This window comes from Cnephaeus nilssonii (genome assembly GCF_951640355.1).
Source record: "Cnephaeus nilssonii genome assembly, chromosome: 10".
Classification (NCBI taxonomy): domain Eukaryota; kingdom Metazoa; phylum Chordata; class Mammalia; order Chiroptera; family Vespertilionidae; genus Cnephaeus; species Cnephaeus nilssonii.
Genome location: NC_137081.1, coordinates 29,363,911 through 29,382,718, shown reverse-complemented (window position 1 = coordinate 29,382,718; position 18,808 = coordinate 29,363,911). Strand labels below are relative to the sequence as shown.

General features: G+C 37.9%; 1 protein-coding gene across 18 annotated transcripts in view; it reads left to right on the top strand.

The window, feature by feature from the left end:
* TRIP12 (thyroid hormone receptor interactor 12) overlaps positions 1 to 18,808 on the top strand; it is a 137,763-nt gene that overhangs the window by 54,374 nt on the left and 64,581 nt on the right. For all 18 annotated transcript variants that reach the window (XM_079783028.1, XM_079783036.1, XM_079783034.1 and 15 more), the window contains one exon: positions 17,160 to 17,265. In XM_079783028.1, coding sequence (XP_079639154.1) covers positions 17,160 to 17,265 — 106 coding nt within the window. The remainder of the gene's footprint in view (positions 1 to 17,159; positions 17,266 to 18,808) is intronic.

Below are 18,808 nucleotides of genomic sequence, written 5' to 3'. Positions count from 1 at the left end.
AAGTGATCATACTTTCAAGAGAGCCAGGTATTTTGTTTTCTAGTCTGAGGCAGTCTTACATTTATTACTGTACCTGTATCTACACAACAGTACATAATAATTGATACCACTTTTAATTTTATCCAGACAAATAACGAATGCTGACTTATTAACCATGTTTTAGTGTCTGTATCTTTATGCATCTGCTACTTATTTACTAATATCAGGGTGAGACATCAAGTTGCATTTTCTTCTATAACCAAACACAAAATTATTCTAGTTATGAGTTGCTATTGACCAGGATTAGGCATCAAATGTGTTTTATTGTTTTGTTTTGTTTTGGTATTGTACATTCTTGATGTATGGAAATTTGAGTTAAGTTATTAGAATAAATGCACCATATAATTAAACTTCATTCACATGTAATATTTTATGGCCTTGAATAAGTTTAGTCTAAAGGTGAATACTTATTATTTTCATGCACTGAGGCTCTGGGTCCTAAGTAAATGGGAAAGAATATTGCTCTTTTGAAACTTATATTGGAGTAAAAAGAACTAATGTTTGAGAATAATATATTCAAGTAAAGATCAAACTAGATGGGAGAAAGGGATCTTGAGGTATGTTCTTCCTCTCTTTTTTCCCAAAAGTCTTCAGGAAGCCAGATGTTCGTTTCATTAGAACTGTTGATGAACCTTTTCAGTTATGCATTTGCTGTAATGCTACAGTGGTGTGTGGTTGTTGTTTTTTTGTGTTTGTTTTTTTTTTTGTATTTTGTGAAATCTCAAAAACACACAGAGAATAATACTGTGCTTATCTACAATTTTTAAGCATTTAATTTTTGTAATATTTAACCAGAAGCTTAGTTTTGACCATCTTTTCTTTTTTTGAGCCTTCAGAAAATTTCAGATCCACATTTTCATAGGGCTGGATATTTTTCTTGGTTACTAGAAGATTTTATATAGTGTCTACTAGTACTCTTCTCATAGTTTAGCTAGCACTGAATCAGCCTAATCTAATATTGAATTAGAACTAAATGTTAGCTCTGTTTAACCCTACAATCTATGACTACTTTCAGTTGATTCATTATTACCTAAACTTTGATAAGAATAGTAGTAGGTACAAAATAAAATCTTATGTTTAACCTGTATCATAGGGTTATTGTGAAGGTAAGTAACATCTTTTTCTCTTAGATTGTAGAATTTTGTTTTTCATCTGTATTAAACCTTTTGAATTTGAAGGTACAAGCGTTGGATTAAGATCAAGATTAGTATCTTAAAGTCAAAAGGAAATAAAGGGCTGAGTTAAAAAGGGACTCCCGGGCAACTGTCCATTGCGCCTACCAAGGTTTTCTTGACAATTGCTTTTATCTCGGCTTTTATACCTCTTCCCTCTCTTCTTTTAAGTAGAAGCATGTGTGCATCTATCTGTGTTTGCGTGTGTGTCTGTGTATGGTCATGTCCTCATTGTAGTGCCTCTGTGATCTTAATAGACAATGGGCCAGGCTGAGTTTACAGTGAGTTTCATGGGATTCACTCCTCACCTTCCTGTCATCCAGTCTGCTTCACTTGAAGAGCTCATCTTTTTCAACTTTTATTTCTAGGAGGGTCCAGGCCTGGGTGAGAGCAGATTGTTGTTGAGTATCATGTTGATTCTTCTCAGTGACCAGCTTTCTTGTTTTAGGGAGAACTTTCTTAACATGATTTTTAAAAGGAAGCTCAACCCTACCAGTGGCTGATCAGTGTATTTCCTTGATTGTGAAGTTGCTATCAGTCAGGAAGCACTCAGTTTTGACACTGCCCCTGCGCCATAATAAAACCAGTCTAGATAGTCTAACTCCACACATGGTCACAAACTGACTTGGTAGATTAAAAATCTGTGTGTTCTGTGGTCTCTAATAAAGCTTGTACATTTTCACTGCCACTGTCCTAGTTCTAAGTTCTAATTAATAGTCTAACCTGTTGAAACAAGAGAAGGGAACAAGTATGTGTTTAGCATCTTGTAAGTCCCAGGTATTTTACATATGCAGTCATAATTAGTTTTAAAAAGTAATGCTCAGTGATTTTGAGCTGGCAGGGGGGTTTGTAACTTGAGGTGATGTTCCCTTCTTTCCAAGAAGATGAAATAACTTGCCTGGGTTACATATTTTAAGTGACAGAGTTAGGATTCAAAGGCAGAATGTGACTTTGAAGCTGTTACTTTCCTTGCTGTGCCATTTATTTTTCACCCATGTTAGTTCTCCATGTTTGCAGCATCTTTGGATCATTAAGAAATGTTAAGATCTCAGAGGAGATAAGATTTTATCTGATTCTTCTTTACTTGTATTGATTAATCTTTAGGAATGAATACCGTGTGAACCAGGGATTCATATCATCCCATTCACTACTTATTTGCTTCTTTTCAAATAAGTGAAAAACATTTCTAAAAATAATAGGAAATATTTAATGTGATTACGAGTGTCTGACAACTTTTAAATACTTTACATGAATCATCTCATTTACTCCTCATCTTCCCTGTGTGGCAGGTACTATTATTCCCTTCTTACAGGTAAGGCAACTCAGTGTCATTTGTCAAATTACCAATCAATGGACACAGAACTAAGAAGTGATAGAGGAAAGGATTAAACCCAGGCCATATGAATAGGACTCAAAGGATTGAGGAAATTGGGTGAGCTAAATCTTAGGAAGGTTTCCTGAAGTCAGATGGGCAGGGTGAATTTTAGGTACGATTGAATGTGTCACTTAGGAAAGAGTTAATGTAAGAAGCAGTACTGCAAGATAATTGGCAGTACTTGGTAATTTTATGTAAGACCATAGGGGCAATGTGTGGTATCTTAGGGGAATCTCTGGGTTTCAAGTAATGGTACTTTGGGGACAGGGATCTCTTAATATAGGGCTAAAAATCCTGAGTTTAAACCTAGTTCTGCCATTTTATCACCTGGTGACTATGCAAAGTTTGTAACCTTCTCATTGTAAAATAGGCACCATAGCTATTTGAAGAATAAATATGTGAGTATAGTGCTTAGTACATAAGTTGCATCACTAAATTTAGGATGCACAGCTGAAGTTGAGAATCTTAAGAGAGAAAACATATTCAGAGTAGTGTTTTGAGAATGAAGGATTAATAAATACTTATCATTTGTCAGTTTTAAAAGTCTCTCCTCAGATTTGGAAGACCCCGATTTGACGTTCTGTTACCTCCTCCTAGTTTTGTGAGGCTGGACAAATCATTGGCAACCTAATCCCTAATCTTACTTGAAAAGTGGTAATATTCATTTTTGTGAAGCATAAATAACAGAATGTATTTGAAAAGAGTTTTAAAACATTAAAGCAACATATAAACAAATAATGGTGCATGAGAGTTATTGCAACATATTTGAAGTGCTTTTTTCCCCCCTTAAAACATTAATCCAGGGGACAGAATTAGATACAATGGATAGAAGTTGAGATTTCTGATTAGTAACTTTCAGGGAAACAAAATCTGTAAATTACCTAAAAAGTGGACTGGACCTACACTTTGTGCGATATAGAGCATTTCAAATTGGGTAGATTATTTGTTTTCTTCTTCTTTTAAGAACCTGTGAACCTGTTAACCTTTTGCACTCGGATGTCGAGTGTGACTCCACGGTTAGCATTAGAATAAAGGAATCGAGAAAAAAGCAAGCGAGTGCAAAGGGTTAATTAGAATGCGATATTTCCTAGGTAAAGTCTCATCCTATCTAATAATCCTACCTAATAAAAGGGTAATATGCAAATTGACCATCACTCCAACACACAAGATGGCCTGCAGTTGAGGGCGATCAGGCCAGCAGTGGAGGGCAGTTGGGAGGGACCAGGCCTGCAAGGGAGGGCAGTTAGGGGTGACCGGGCCAGCAGGCGAGGGCAGTTGGGGCAATCGGGCTGGCAGGGGAGCAGTTAGGCGTCGATCAGGCTGGCAGGGGAGTGGTTAGAGGTTGATCAGGCTGGCAGGCAGAAGCAGTTAGGGGCAATCAGGCAGGCAGGCAGGCAGGCGAGTGGTTGGGAGCCAGCAGTCCTGGATTGTGAGAGGGATGTCCGACTGCCCGGGCAGTCAGGCATCCCTTGAGGGGTCCCAAATTGGAGACAGTGCAGGCTGGGCTGAGGGACACACCCCCCCTCCGTGCACAAATTTTGTGCACCGGGCCTCTAGTTCTAAGATAAGATTGGTCAGTAAAGCTTCATGGTAAAGTGGATTTTTTCCAAATTGCAGGAATAACAGTACTTACATGATGCTTTGTGAAACCCATTTCCCCATGGTCAAATATCACTCAAGGAGATTCAGGTTAGAAATCTTACAGTAACTTCTGCTTAACTTAGTATTTTATATATTTATCTGACCACTGACCGTATTTTCTGGCGTATAAGACGACTTTTTAACCCAGGAAAATCTTCTATACGCTCAGTCGTCTTATATGCCGGAAAATACGGTATATTACCTTGGGAGATAGCAGTGTTCCATGGAACACACTTAGAACAGTTAAGTAGGGAGACTTTTCCTGTTTCAGCAACATTTATAGGCTGATAAATGCTTTCCTGGGGAGGAACTAGGGCTGTCCTAGGGGTGGTGGAACTAGTGAAACAGCTACTTTCAGGGCTTCGTGAAGCCTATGGCTTTCCAGCTGTAGCTGATCAAAATAACTGGGACAAAGGCCATCCTATATCAATTGATAGAAGTCTTGAGGTAATACTCTAGAAGGGATAGTGTTTATGTGATAATTTTTAATGTGCATTAGGGAATTATTCTTGCTATGTGTTGTTTAACTTAAGCAAACAGACATTCTTAAAAATTTAGCATAAATGTGAAACCAGTGGGGCAGTATAATGATACAATGATGTTTCAATAGTTTGTGATCAAAATTCGGGTAATTGTGGAGTTTTTTTTTACAGAAAAATTTATAAAGGTATTATATTTCCACTCTGGTGTGTCTATTTATAGAACTAGTTTCCCTTCTATTATTTAAAATGGACATCATGTGCACATTATTAATAACATAGTCAGCAGTGGTTACCAGCTTATTTTTATCTTGAGTTTCAAACTCTCTTGGTGACTTGCATGCAGTCTGTGGCCGTTACTAGAGCTAGCCAAGACCCAGGCAGATGCCAATTCTGGGACGGTAATTCTTCTTGGTTTAGGACTCTTTCCGACAGTCTGAGACATATGGTGCATTGCACCTCTAGCATCAGGGGAGTAAATAAGAATGAGTTGAGCAAGACAGAAGAACTTAAAAGTTAAACCCTTGGTTTTACCTAATTGGGTCTTATAGGGTCATTCCTACTGATTTTTTACAAAGATGAATTATCTTTTAGTCTCCTGAGGTGTTGGGTAATAACCTTAAAAGGAAAGGGTTGAATATTAAAATTTTCTATATTAGAAGGCAGCTGTTAAAATAATTTAAACTTAAAACTTTAATAGTTCTAATATGCAACTGCTTTGAAAAATTACCAACATCAATTTCTTAAAAATATATTAAATTTTAGAAAATGGGTTGCCAAAATAAAAAAAAAGACTACTCTGTATTTTTGTATATCAGATTAGAATAAGAATTAGTTTAACTAAAGTACACTTTACTAAACTTACATGTAAGTTAGTGAAAACTGTTCTTTTATATTCCAGCTTCTGTATTCTGTAATGTTTTTGATACTTCTATTCATAAAATGTTATTTAAGACTAATTCAGACAGTACCAAAATGTACAATGAAGAAAAACACACAGTCACTTAATTTGATCACTTAGGACTACCTCTTTCTTTGTATGTGTGTATCCTGCTCAAATTTTTTTCAATGCTTAAATGCATTTTAAAGTCATTCTATAAGATTTATTAAAAAACAGTCTTTCTGCCACATTGCCCTTCCCTGTAGCTGATTATTTTGGTTCTTATTTTAGTCTCTAAATTATGTGCTCAAGAGGTCTACTTGTTGTTGTTTTCTTTCAGTGTGAGCACTATGGCATGTCCTTTATGGAAAATTTACACCACCTCTTCATCCACCAAACTCATACTTGTACATCTCATTTTCCCAGTCATGAATGGTGCTCAATGTTTGTATGGATTCAGATAAATGCTATTTAAGGGCCTTGTAGGAACTTTTCCTTTCTTTTACAATTTTGTTTTTTTTTCTTGAATTTAATTATTAGTTTGTTTTTCTTTTCTTTTTTGTGTGAACTCACCTCCAAACTATGACACTGTCTAAATCTTTTCTCAAGCTGTCTACATGTATCTGTTTCAGTTCCTGAAGAAGTGAGGCCTCTGGATGACTGCTCTTTTATGCCTAGTTACATTGCTTTTAGCCTCAGGATTTTCTTCACACTCTCCATTTTCCAGCTTCCACATCATCTTTCTTGGTTTACTGTTTCGTTTTGGGTGTGACATACCTTTGACTTGCTTTCTATGAAGAAGTGTTTATGAGAATTTTAAAAACCTTTTTAATTTTTGAAGATTTTGAATGTCTGAAAATAAATAACCTTGATATTTGTTTGACCATTGAATATACAGTTCTGGGTTGGAAATAATTTTCTTTCAAAAGTTTGAAGAATTGCATTATCTTTTAGCTTTAAGTAACTATAGACATTCTGATTCCTGTATCCCATTTTTCTGGAATCTTTATCTCCATTATTTAGAAATGTCATGATATTGTCATAACTGTGGGTTTATTTTTATTTCTGTTAGAGTGACAAGAATTTTTGTTTTTCCTTGGGTCTGGACTTAGTATTTTCAGCCTTAATTGCTACTAAATCTTAGGCAAACAAGGATGGCTGATCACCTTATTGTTTCTTTTCTCTTTGGATCTATTATTTTTGGTGATTGTCCTGTTGGAAGGTTCTGATCTGATCGTAACTTGCTTTCCTTTTTTGTTCTACTTTCTGAGAGATTTCAACAAATTCTTCCAAACTTTCTATTGACTTTTTTTTTCATGTTTGCTATTTTGCTTTTATTTTCAAGAGGTTATTTTATTCTCATTTCCTTTATTATTATGGACTAGAGGCCTGGTGCACAAACTTGTGCACCAGTGTGGTCCCTCAGCCTGGCCTGTGGGATTGGGCTGAAACCGGCTCTCCAAGGGACTCCACCAGTGCATGATTGGGGCCAGGGAGGAATGCAATAGGTTGGCCAGCCGGGGAGGGACCACGAGAGGGTTCTGGGGTGTGTCTGGCCCGTCTTGCTCAGTCTTAATTGGCCGGACCCCAGCAGCAAGCTAACCTACTGGTCAGAGCATCTGCCCCCTGGTGGTCAGTGCATGTCATAGCAACCGTTTGAGTGTCCTTAGCATATTATTAGCATATTACGCTTTGATTGGTTGACCAGACGACCGGACACTTAGCATATTAGGCTTTTATTATATAGGATACTTTTCTTCTTTGAGGACATGAGAAAGTATTCCTTTCTTGTACACTCTTCTTATGTAGTATTTTTATGGGGTACTTGAAATTTGGTTTGTTTTTGTCTAGAATTTTCCTCAGATTTCCTTGTTGCCTCATACTCAGTACAGGGGGACCAAAAATCTAAAATCGCCTCTATCATTATTTTTAGATCTTTTTTATTTGGTAAAATTCCACAGGAAAGATTCTTTCAGACTCTTGCCTGGAGGTGAAGGCCTAACTGCTAGAGTTCTGGGGGCTAAGCTGGAGAAGAGACTTGGAAAAAGGCCATACATATGTCATCCACTGTGTCTGTTTATGTACCCCTCCCCTTCCCAATTGGTGGTGTGGTGCTTTAATTGAGAATTTTTCTATACATATGTCACCCAGTGTGTCTGTTTATGTACCCCTCCCCTTCCCAATTGGTTGTGTGGTGCTTTAATTGAAAATTTTTTTACTTTCTACTTTCTAAGGAGTAATGGTCTTATGTTTTGCTACCTTAGGAGAGAGGGACAGTTATGCAACTATGCAAGTGGGGGAGGGATTCTGGGGAATCTGTTTCATAAAACAGCCTATCAACCAACCTTCAGTTTTAACTTTGAAGTTTGTCCATCAATTCCTGACGTTTGTGGGATTCTGAGTATCATTCTAATTGATAGTTTATCTTAGTTTTCCACCTTCAGATTTCTGGATTTCCCAGAGATTTAGCACTAGAATTTCTCTTTTATTTTTATTTTTTATTATTGTCTAAATTTTTACACGTCTTCTTTTTCCCCAATTGACCCTCCCCTCCCCCAGCCATTCCTACCCCGGGCAAGCCCCCACTGCCCCAGTGTCTGTGTCCATTGGTTATGCTAATATGCATGCATACAAGTCCTTTGGTTGCTCTCTAACCGCCCCCTCCCCCCATTTGTCTCTGGATCTGTTCTTGTTCATCAAATGATGTTGATCATTATATTCCACATATGAGTGAGATGATGTGATATTTATCTTTTTCTGACTGGATTATTTCTCTTAAGTAACCATTAATAAAGATGTATAAACTTGAAAATAGATACACAACAAGTCCAAGTTATACCAGGTTCTTAGGATTCTGTGCCAGCTGAATAATCAAGAACTAGTTACTGAGACTATACCCATTATTAATTATTTTTATTGGGTCCAATTTTTCTAGTAGCAAAATGGCCCTATTAAATGATTCTAAATTGAACTCAGGCATGCTAGTAGTCATGTTATTTGGTGCTCTTTTTCTTCCTTTTATAAAAGAAAAGGAGTGGTTCTGAAAACTCTTTGGAATAAATTTGACATGTACATAAGTGGATATACCATAAGTAATTGCTAGTGTTCTTTAATTTATAAAAAAAAATGGGAAAGCTCAATCACAGTCATACCTTGACCAGCTGTATATGTAATTGAATTGTAGTGATTTTTCTGGACATTTACTCTTGTTTAAGGTATTGGTTTATGGACCTTATATTGGTTTTTCTACTCCATTTTTAAATAGAGATGTATTTACTATCTGCAGGAATATGACAAAAACAGTAAAGAAAAAAAATCAAAATATTTAATATTCTAGAAAAATTAGTGCTAAAACTTTTATTACTAAGGTATTATTTAGCTCAGGTATTTTTTTTCTCTTTTTAAAGCATAAGGGATTGGTTTTTATTTTGTTTTTAAAAAATTTTTGACAGATTTTAAAAATTTAGGTGAGTGCTTATACTGTTCTTTTTCTACTCATAGTCCAGGTCAGTAAGCATTTTTTGTAAAGGTCCATGTAGTAAATATTTTAGGTTTTGCTGGCCACATACGTCTTTGTCACGTCTTCTTTCATTTTAACTCTCTAAAAATGTAAAAATCATTTTTAGTTTGTGGGCTATACAAAAACAGGCTGCCACCTGGATTTGACTCATAGTCTAAAGTTGGTTGACACTCTAGAGAAGAAATTTTAATGCAGTAATGACTTTTAGTCAGAAGAGTTGGGCTTATGTGATGGATATTCACTTACCATTAATGGAAATCGGCTTACAATACTGGTAAAGCCAAGAGATTGCCTAGCTTCAGGCTTGTTTGGGTCCAGGTGCTCAAATGAAGACAGTCCTATTCATCCCAAGCCTTCCCCCAAAGAATCCAGTCATTTATATATCATCCTGAAAGGAAGTTTCTTATTTCTCTCTGGGTCTATCCTGAATGAATCACAGGTGGAGGGGAGAGGGGACAGTGGTTGTAAAGTTGTAATTGGAAATGATTGAAATAGTCTGGCCAATTTGAGTCCCACTCATATAGTAGGAGTATACTGTGAATGACAGTTTCATCAGTACTATGTGGAGAAGGGGAAGGAGATAGCTCCCCAGAGAATTAAAAAAAAAAAAAAAAAAGAGGCAGAGAGCTCAGAAATAGGGTTACTGGGCATAATATAACAGATGTCTACTTGGTCATCTTTTAATGTCACATTAAAATTAATGTTAAGTTGGAGAATAAAAACATTCATGTATTTGTAAAGAATTATCATACACTGAATAAAGGTGTTAGGTCAATTTTCCCCTCCAAACAACTTTATTAAATACACTAGAGGCCCGGTAAACGAATCTGTGCACAGGTGGGGTCTCAAGGGAGGTGGAAGGGCCAGGACATGATTGGCCTTCCAGGCAGGCGGTGGCACGCCCTTGCTGGCCCAGGATCCAGATCCATCCTGTTGACATTCGCACCAATTGTTGGGAGCCACCTGGGGGCTGCTTTCATATTGTTTCTTCCTTGTCGACTGTCTAGAGATGGGAAGTAGCAGCGGTCCCCGAGGCCGACTTCCAGGAGGCTGGTGGCGCTGGTCCATCAGTGCCTGGCCCGTTCTCCAGAGATTGGACCTGTAGGTTTGGCCACCAGGACGGGTTGGTCAGCTGAGCGGCACTCCCGCTTGGGAGCGTACTGACCACCAGGGGGCAGCTCCTGCATTGAGCATCTTCTCCTGGTGGTCAGTACGCGTCATAGTGACTGGTCATTCTGGTTGTTCAGTCCCTTAGGCTTTTATATATATAGACTGATATATAATGTTTACTTTGACTCCTTACACAGAACAAAAGGAATCTTTAGGAAATTGGAAAGTTTACTTAATTACTACATTGCTGAAATACTTCATTATTGTGGAGGCTATATTTTTATTGTAGGATTTTCTATTAGTTCTGTTATATGTGTATATACCTAAAGAGATAATGTAAGAATTAAAAGTAGAAAAAAAAGCATGACAGTGAATAGGTATCACCCAGTTGCATTTTGCTACTTTTAAAGTAACCTAACGCAATTAACAGTGAAAACCTTATCTTTCCAAGGATTGGAATAGTTTCACCTTTGGTGACTCTGGTAGTGAAGTAGTAATCATATTACTGTTGCTCATTTCTTCTGCAAAAATGACAAAATTGGAATCATTTCAGTTTTGTAATTAGAAATACTTTTAAATTTTTGCAGTAAAAAAGAAAAATCAATTACAAGTAGAAGGTACCCAAGAACATCTTAACTACTTTTACACTAATGAGTGTCCAGAAGATAAAATTTCCAAGGCCCTCCATCTGTTTATTTTAAAAATATTTTTATATTTAAAAATCCAAGTTTTCAATTGGATACATGAGAGGTTTACTTATTTTTACATTTCAAATATCACACTTTATAAAAGGACTGATTTTTTAAAAAGATGAAGCCCTGGATTTTGAATAAATCAGTTTGAGGCTAGGAATACTTACTCAAAAGAAAAAACAATTAAGACATACCTATATTGTAGTAGAAAATATCGATTAGGACTTTTAAGAGAATAATACTGCCAGTTTCACCTTTATCCGAAAGAATAATGACCATAGGAATAGTCCTGGCTGGGTGGCTCAGTTGGTTGGAACATTGTCCTGTACACCAAAAGGTTGAGGGTTTGATTCACAGTGTAGGCACATACCTAGATGGTGGATTCCATCCCCGGTCGGGACGAGTGTGGGAGGCAACTAATCAGTGTTCAATCAGTCTCTCTCTCTCTCCTCTCTCCTCTCTCTCCCTCCCTCCCCCCCTTCTTTCCTCCCTCCCTAAAAATCAATTAGAAAGCACATTCTTGAGTGAGGATTAAAAAGAAAGATTATAGGAATATATTTGTAGGAACAAATTCATATATTCATATACCAATATAATAGGGTCAAGGAGCTTTGATAAAAGTAATATGTCTACATTTATACCTAACTTCATTACACAAAGGCATTGTGGATAAGAATATATTATTACTAGAGGCCTGATGCATGAAGATTTGTGCAAGAATAGGCCTTCCTTCCCTTGGCTGCTGGTACCAGCTTCCCTCTAGGACCCAGGCCTTTGCTCTGGCCAGAGCTGCCTTTTGCCTTTGCTCCGGCCCTGCCACCCTCCTGTAGCTCCCTCCCCACCTCAGCCCTCGCCCCTCCCCCCCATAGCAGACGTCCCGCCCCGCCCCAGCTGCTCTGCACCTACGCTGCCCAAAGGCCCGGCCGCCACCATATTTGTCGCGTCAATTTTCATATTCCCTCCTTATTGGCCGTCGGCACTTCCATCTTTGTTGCGGAGTCATGGTCAATTTGCATATTACCCTTTTATTAGATAGGATGAGCAGTGATATTCTGGTTGCTTTTCAGTGTGGCATCATAAAAATAAGTGACCAATACAGTTTTTCTGCATTACAGAGCCTAGGAGAAAGAGAAATAGAGATAGATGGATTGAAATTGTATGTATTCCCATGCACCTGCATCTTAATTGGTTTTCAGTAAGTTGTACTTTTATACTTACCATGCTTTCTCTTCTATTAAAATACTCCTTACTTGACCAATAGAATGAAGGAAACATATTTTAATTATATAAAAATACTTTATTTTTATATAGAGAATTTTATAGTTTTTTCTTTTGCTATACAAACATATTACCTAAAGGTTTCTAAAGGAACCCCAAATCAAAATTGTAATGATTTTCCAGATGTATATTGGAAAATATAGTATACTGTTCTGCTTCAGAATAAACTTGGGAATTGTGTAGTTATGCACCTCTAGGCAAGTCAGTTAATATTTTTGTGTTTGAAAAATAAGAATTATCATAACTGTATACCTATATGAAATTGCTTTTATGAAAAACTCCATAGCCGATCTAAAACTGTGAAGATATAAGATAGTATATTCTAGCAGCATCAATTTGCTGAATGGTCAAAAAAACCCCACAATAGTTAACAGTATTCACATTTCTACAAAGTACTTGATTTACCAAATTGTTTTATCTTCAACTTTCCTTTTTCTAAGAATTTATATAGTTCTTCTAAGAATTGACTTAATTTGTTTAGGAATCCTAGTAAGTTTCTAATTACCAGTCTTCACAACATCTGAGATGTTTCCCTGATGTAGTTTTTGGAGCAGAGTATGTAAAAGCTAGTTTTGTTTCCCATCATAGGCTTAGGTAATGTTACAAATAGTGATACCTCTTTTGCACTAGAGAGGACTGTATGTAGCAGCTCCTTTACCATGGGATTGCCTTCCAGACAACAAAATGTTTGGGGCTATTTCTCCTACCTTAGTATTAAGTAAAATAGTTGATGAGTAGTGAAATGTAAAAAAGTTTGATCAAAAAGTATACTGTCGCCAAAACTGGTTTGGCTCAGTGGATAGAGCATCGGCCTGCAGACTCAAGGGTCCCAGGTTCGATTCCGGTCAAGGGCATGTACCTTGGTTGCGGGCACATCCCCAGTGGGGGGTGTGCAATAGGCAGCTGATCGATGTTTCTAACTCTCTATCCCTCTCTCTTCCTCTCTGTAAAAAATCAATAAAATATATTTTAAAAAAAGTATACTGTCAACATCAAATTAGCATTAGAGCAGTAGTAGCCCACGGTTGAGTATTAAGTTGAGTATTTTATTTTGAATGCCACTGAATAGATGTAAAATTTTGTGCTTGTGTCCATTACCGTACTAGGTGTACCAGTTAATAGTGCGGATTTTTTTCAATAGATTGAGTTACACATATGTTGCTATATATGCAATTTGATATGTATGCTATTTTGTTGTATTGTGACAGCAAGCTTCAAAACCTCATTTATCAAATTTTGTGAAGGTGTTAACATTATAGATATTTTTACGCTTAAAAATGTCGAATTTCGTGCCAAAAAGCTTTTGTGGGAAGTTTTAATTAATTATTTTGAAGAAAATTACTGCTGAAAGTTATCTTATACTTCGGGAAGCTTATGGTGAACATCCTCCATCTCAAGATACTTATGAACGCTGGTTTAAACGCTTTAAAAGTGATGATTTCAGTGTGAAAGACAAAGAACGTCCAGGTCAACTGAAAAAAATTTGAAGACCAACAATTACAAGCATTATTGGATGAAGATGCGTGTCAAACTCAAAAACAACTTGCAGAAAGATTAAACGTTGCTCAGCAAACAATTTACGATCATTTACAAGCAATGGGAAAGATGTTAAAGGAAGGAAAATGGGTGCCACATCAACTGAACGTAAGACAAATGGAAAACCGAAAAGTCATCAGCAATCTGTTGCTTCAGCAGCACAGAAGAAATTCTTTTTTGCATCCAATTGTGACTGGCAATGAAAAGTCGATTTATTTTGAGAATCCCAAATGCACAAAATCATGGGTTGATTCAGGTCAACCATCAACATTGACTGCAAGGCCAAGTCGCTTCGGAAAGAAGACAATGCTCTGCGTTTGGTGGGATCAGGAAGGTGTAGTGTATTATGAACTTCTAAAACCAGGTGAAACCGTTAATACTGATCGCTACCAACAACAAATAATCAGTTTGAACCACGTTTTGATTGTAAAATGACCAGAATGTGCCAGAAGACATGGCAAAATAATTTTGCTTCATGATAATGCACCATTACACACTTCAAAACCAGTTAAAGACACGTTAAAAGATCTTGCCTGGGAAGTATTAATCCACCACTGTATTCAGCAGACCTTGTTCTTTCAGATTACCACTTGTTCTGATCGATGGCACAGCACTTTCTGAGCAGCACTTCAGAACGTATGAAAAAGTGGTCAATTGGGTTTCGGAATGGTTTGCCTCAAAACAAGAAAAGTTCTATTGGTACAGTATCCACAAATTACCTGAAAGATGGGGAAATGTATAGCTAGCAATGGGCATTACTTTGAATAAAGCACTTTTGACGTTTCTCTTGAAATTATCGTGTTTTCTTTGATTATAAAATCCGCGTTGTTAACTATATACCTAGTAGTATGCCATGTGTAAAAATGCTTTAGTATTATATGAACTAAGTTAATGACAGTAATGTAAGGGCTTTTAACTTGCTTTATAGCACTTAGTTTTTTCAGTGTTTCAGTGTAATGTGCACTCATGGTTTTTCTCTCTGAATTGTACATTTTTTGCTCTATTACCACTTAGTCACACAATTCAGATAGGTATAATTTAATATTTACTGAAATATTAAAAATAATTTCTGAATTTTTTAAACATTAAAAAATAGTGATTCTAAATACCTGAATATATTATATTCTTCTCCCTTCCTCTCTGAAATCAATAAAAAGGTATTTTAAAAAATATTTATGTTTTCATGGGTATTTTAGAGAGAAGGGAAGGGAGGAAGATAGAATCATCGATGAGAGAGAAACATGGATGGGCTGCCTCCCTACACCCCCTACTGTGGATGGATCCTGCAACCAGGCAGGTGCCCTGACCAGGAATCGAACCAGTGATCTCTTGGTGCATCAGTCTGTGTTCAGCCACTGAGCCACACTGGCCTGGCTGTCATTAAAGATTCTTGAATAGCTTGCTTTTCACTTGGCAACTTCCATTATCCTTTATAATAAAAGGATAGTATGCAAATTGACCCTGACAGTGGAATGACCAAGAATGATCAGTCGCTATGACGTGCACTGACCACCAGGGGACAGATGCTCAACACAGGGGTTGCCCCCTGGTGGTCAGTGTGCTTCCACAGAAAGAGTGCAGCTCAGCCTGAAGCCATCTCATGACTGACCAGCCAAGCGGTGGTGGTGGGAGCCTCTCCCGCCTCCGCAACGGCACTAAGGATGTCTGACTAATGGCTTAGGCCTGCTCCCCGTGGACTCCTGGGCTGCCAGCTTAGGCCCGTTCCCCCCAGGGAGAAAACTGAGGTTGTAAGTTAGACGTCTAAATCAAGAGTAAAGAATTTCTTAATTTCACTTTAAAGCAGTGAAATGGTAAAAAAATAATAATAATAATAATTAATTAAAGCTTCCTGGGATCTGGAGAATTGTTACTGTACAATTGGTTTGAAAAGTTAACGTCTGTTTAAGATGATGCTAGAGTTCTAATGGAAATATGCTTGTTTACTTTGGAGGCCATTCAGTATTGGAGGTCTTAGTTTGAATTGTGCACACTGCACAGTATGTTATATGATAACATCATTGGGGAAGTGTAGATGGATGCTCTAATGGCAACACCATCTCATATAATAAAAGCCTAATATACTAAGTGTCTGGTCGTCTGTTCAACCAATCAAAGCATGATATGCTAATGATATGCTAATGCTGCTCGACTGCTCGCTATGATATGCACTGACCACCAGGGGGCAGATAGTCAACCAGTCTCTATGATGAGCACTGACCACCAGGGGGCAGACGCTCTGGTAGGTTAGCTTGCTGCTGGGGTCTGGCCTATCTGGAATGAGTGAGAAGGCCGGACACGCCCTGGAGCCCTTCCACACCAAACTCCTGTGTCCCTCCCCAGCCCCTATCGTGCACCAGTGGGGTCCCTCGGCCTGGCCTGTGCCCTCTCACTATCCAGGACCCCTCAGAATGTCAGAGAGCTGGTTTCGGCCTGATCCTGCAGGCTAGTCCAAGGTACCCCACTGGTGCATGAATTTGTGCACCAGGCCTCTAGTTCATAAAATGGTAATGTACTTAAATGTTATACCTTTTTAGGATTTGTTACCTCTATGAATGTATTAGCATCCAAAATAACGTGTACTTGATTGATTCCTACCCCCCCCCCCAATTGTACAGTATTCTGTAAATTGGACATTCTATAACTTTAGTTCAAGTTGATATTCCTTGTTGATAGGATGGTGTAAAGCAGCGGTCACCAATCTTTCGGAGCAGACCACCGGTTGGCAAGCACTGCTGTAAAGAAAAGAAAGCATTTTGTTCTCTCATAGTCTTACTGATGAACTGTATTAAACTAGGTGAAATGGGACAGTGTAAAGACAATGTAATAAAGTGATAATGGGCCCTGGCTGGTTTGCTAAGTGGTTAGAACGTCAGCCCAAGGATGCAAGAGTGGAGGGTTCGATTCCAGGTCAGGGACATGTAGTTCAGTTGCAGGCTCCATCCCCCACCCTGGCCAGGGCACACGGAGTAGGCAACAGGAGGACACAACTGATTGATGTGTGTCTCTCTTACATCGATGTTTCTCTCTCCCCTTTCCCCCTTCCCTCCACTCTCTCTAAAAAAATATAACACACAAATAAATGAAAAAAATATTCTTGGGTGAGGATAAAAAACAAGTGATAAATGGTATTTAGTAAAGTTCTGGACTATATAGCATATACAAAAAAAACCAAAACCTGTTGGCTTTAGTGGAGAAAAGTAGTGGACGAGTAGAGATGTGGTAGGAACTTTTAAGGGGATGGTTTGAGAGAACCATCATTCATGATCAAGGTTGGGCCAAAGTAAGAAGATTTATCCTGAAGGGAATGCCATGTACCACAGTAGACGCTAGAGAGGCCATGGGAAGATTCTATGGACTTTGAACCAAGATTATAAAGAATTTTTATTTTAAGAGAACTTCTCCCTTTAAAATTTTACTTTTGCATTTCATATATATAGGTTTAAGAAAATCTACCAAGAAGCGCAGTGAATCCCCACCTGCTGAGCTCCCCAGTTTGAGGCGGAGCACACGCCAAAAGACCACGGGCTCCTGTGCTAGTGCCAGGTAATAACTTGGGTTTTTCCAGTTTATGATTAGTTCATTATCTGTGTTTTAGAATTTGTTACCTCTATAAAGGAGGGTAGATGGATCTGTGATTTTTCCTCAAAATCATTAATTTTGTAAGATTTATAAAATTATTAAAAGTTTCACTTGAATATTGAATAAAGAAATTTATTATCACTATTTTTATTTTCATGAATTCTTTTTTTTTTTTTTTAATGTATTTTTATTGATTTTAGAGAGGAAGGGAGAGGGAGAGAGACAGAAACATCAATGATGAGAGATAATCATTGACCGGCAGCCTCCTGCACGCCCAATGCTGGGGATCTAGCCTGCAATCTGGGCATGTGCCCTGACTGGGAATTGAACCGTGACTTCCTGGTTCATAGGTCGATGCTCAACCACTGAGCACGCCAGCCGGGCTGTTTTCATGCATTCTACCCCAATATTTGTTTACATGTTTTTGTTAAGCTTTAATTATACTATTTTTTAAGGTGCTGTTTATTTTATTGTATATAATAAAATGCATATATTCATTGTCATATATTTTTTATTGTTGATAGTATTACAGATATCTCACATTCCTCCCCCCATCCTTTTACTCCCTTCTTCCCAGCCCCTCCACCCAGATCCCTGGTCTTTACTCCCTATTGCCTGTGTCCATGGGCTATGCATATAATTTCTTTGGTTTATTTCTTCTTGTCTCCCCATCCCCACATCAAGGTATGTCAATCTGTTCCATGCCTCCATACTTCAGGTCTTATTTTGTTGGTCAGTTCATTAGATTCCACAAATAAGGGAGATTTTAAAAAAAGAATACTAAAAGACACACAACCGAAGACTTAGAGGGGATGTAAAGAAAAAGGGAGAAAAAAGAAGATGAAAAATTGGCTTTATGGAAGCAAGGAGGAAGCTAAAAGAAATAGTTAGTATAGGAGGAATAAAGAAGAGGAAACAAAATAAATGAAATAATAATGATGAATTTAAAACATAGTAATAATGGGTATATAAAGATATAGACAGGAAAAGTAAAACAGAAAAAAGAAAATAAGAAAATCATAAGAATAGACTGACATAGAATAGAATCAAAGGAAAGAGAAATTAGAGATACGTAAGAGAAAAAAAACCCAAACAACAAAACAAAAAAATTTATTCACTCACACACCAAAAAACAAAACCACATACTCAAAAACCTTTGGATCTGCTATTTGTGGAGCTTGCTGGATTTTGCTCTGATGTTAGATCTGGTCATTTAGTGTGTCTATCCTGGGCCTCCTGGGAGCTTCTCTAGTGCAGGTGAATGTGAGTCAGCTGTCCCTTTCTGGCCCTGGGCAACCTGGTTGAGGTCTGAGAGGTTGAAGCCCCTAGTGGTTGGGACTCCTTAGCCCAGAGGTTGGGTCTGCCTTGAGTCTCATGCCTTGATTGTCCCTGTTCTGAGCTGTACTCCTTCCCCCATGGAGTTGGTCCTGCAGGTGTCAGCTGCAGGCGTTTGGGGTCCCCACTGGCTTTCGCTTCATTTCATGATGGTCTGGGTGGTGTCTGCATC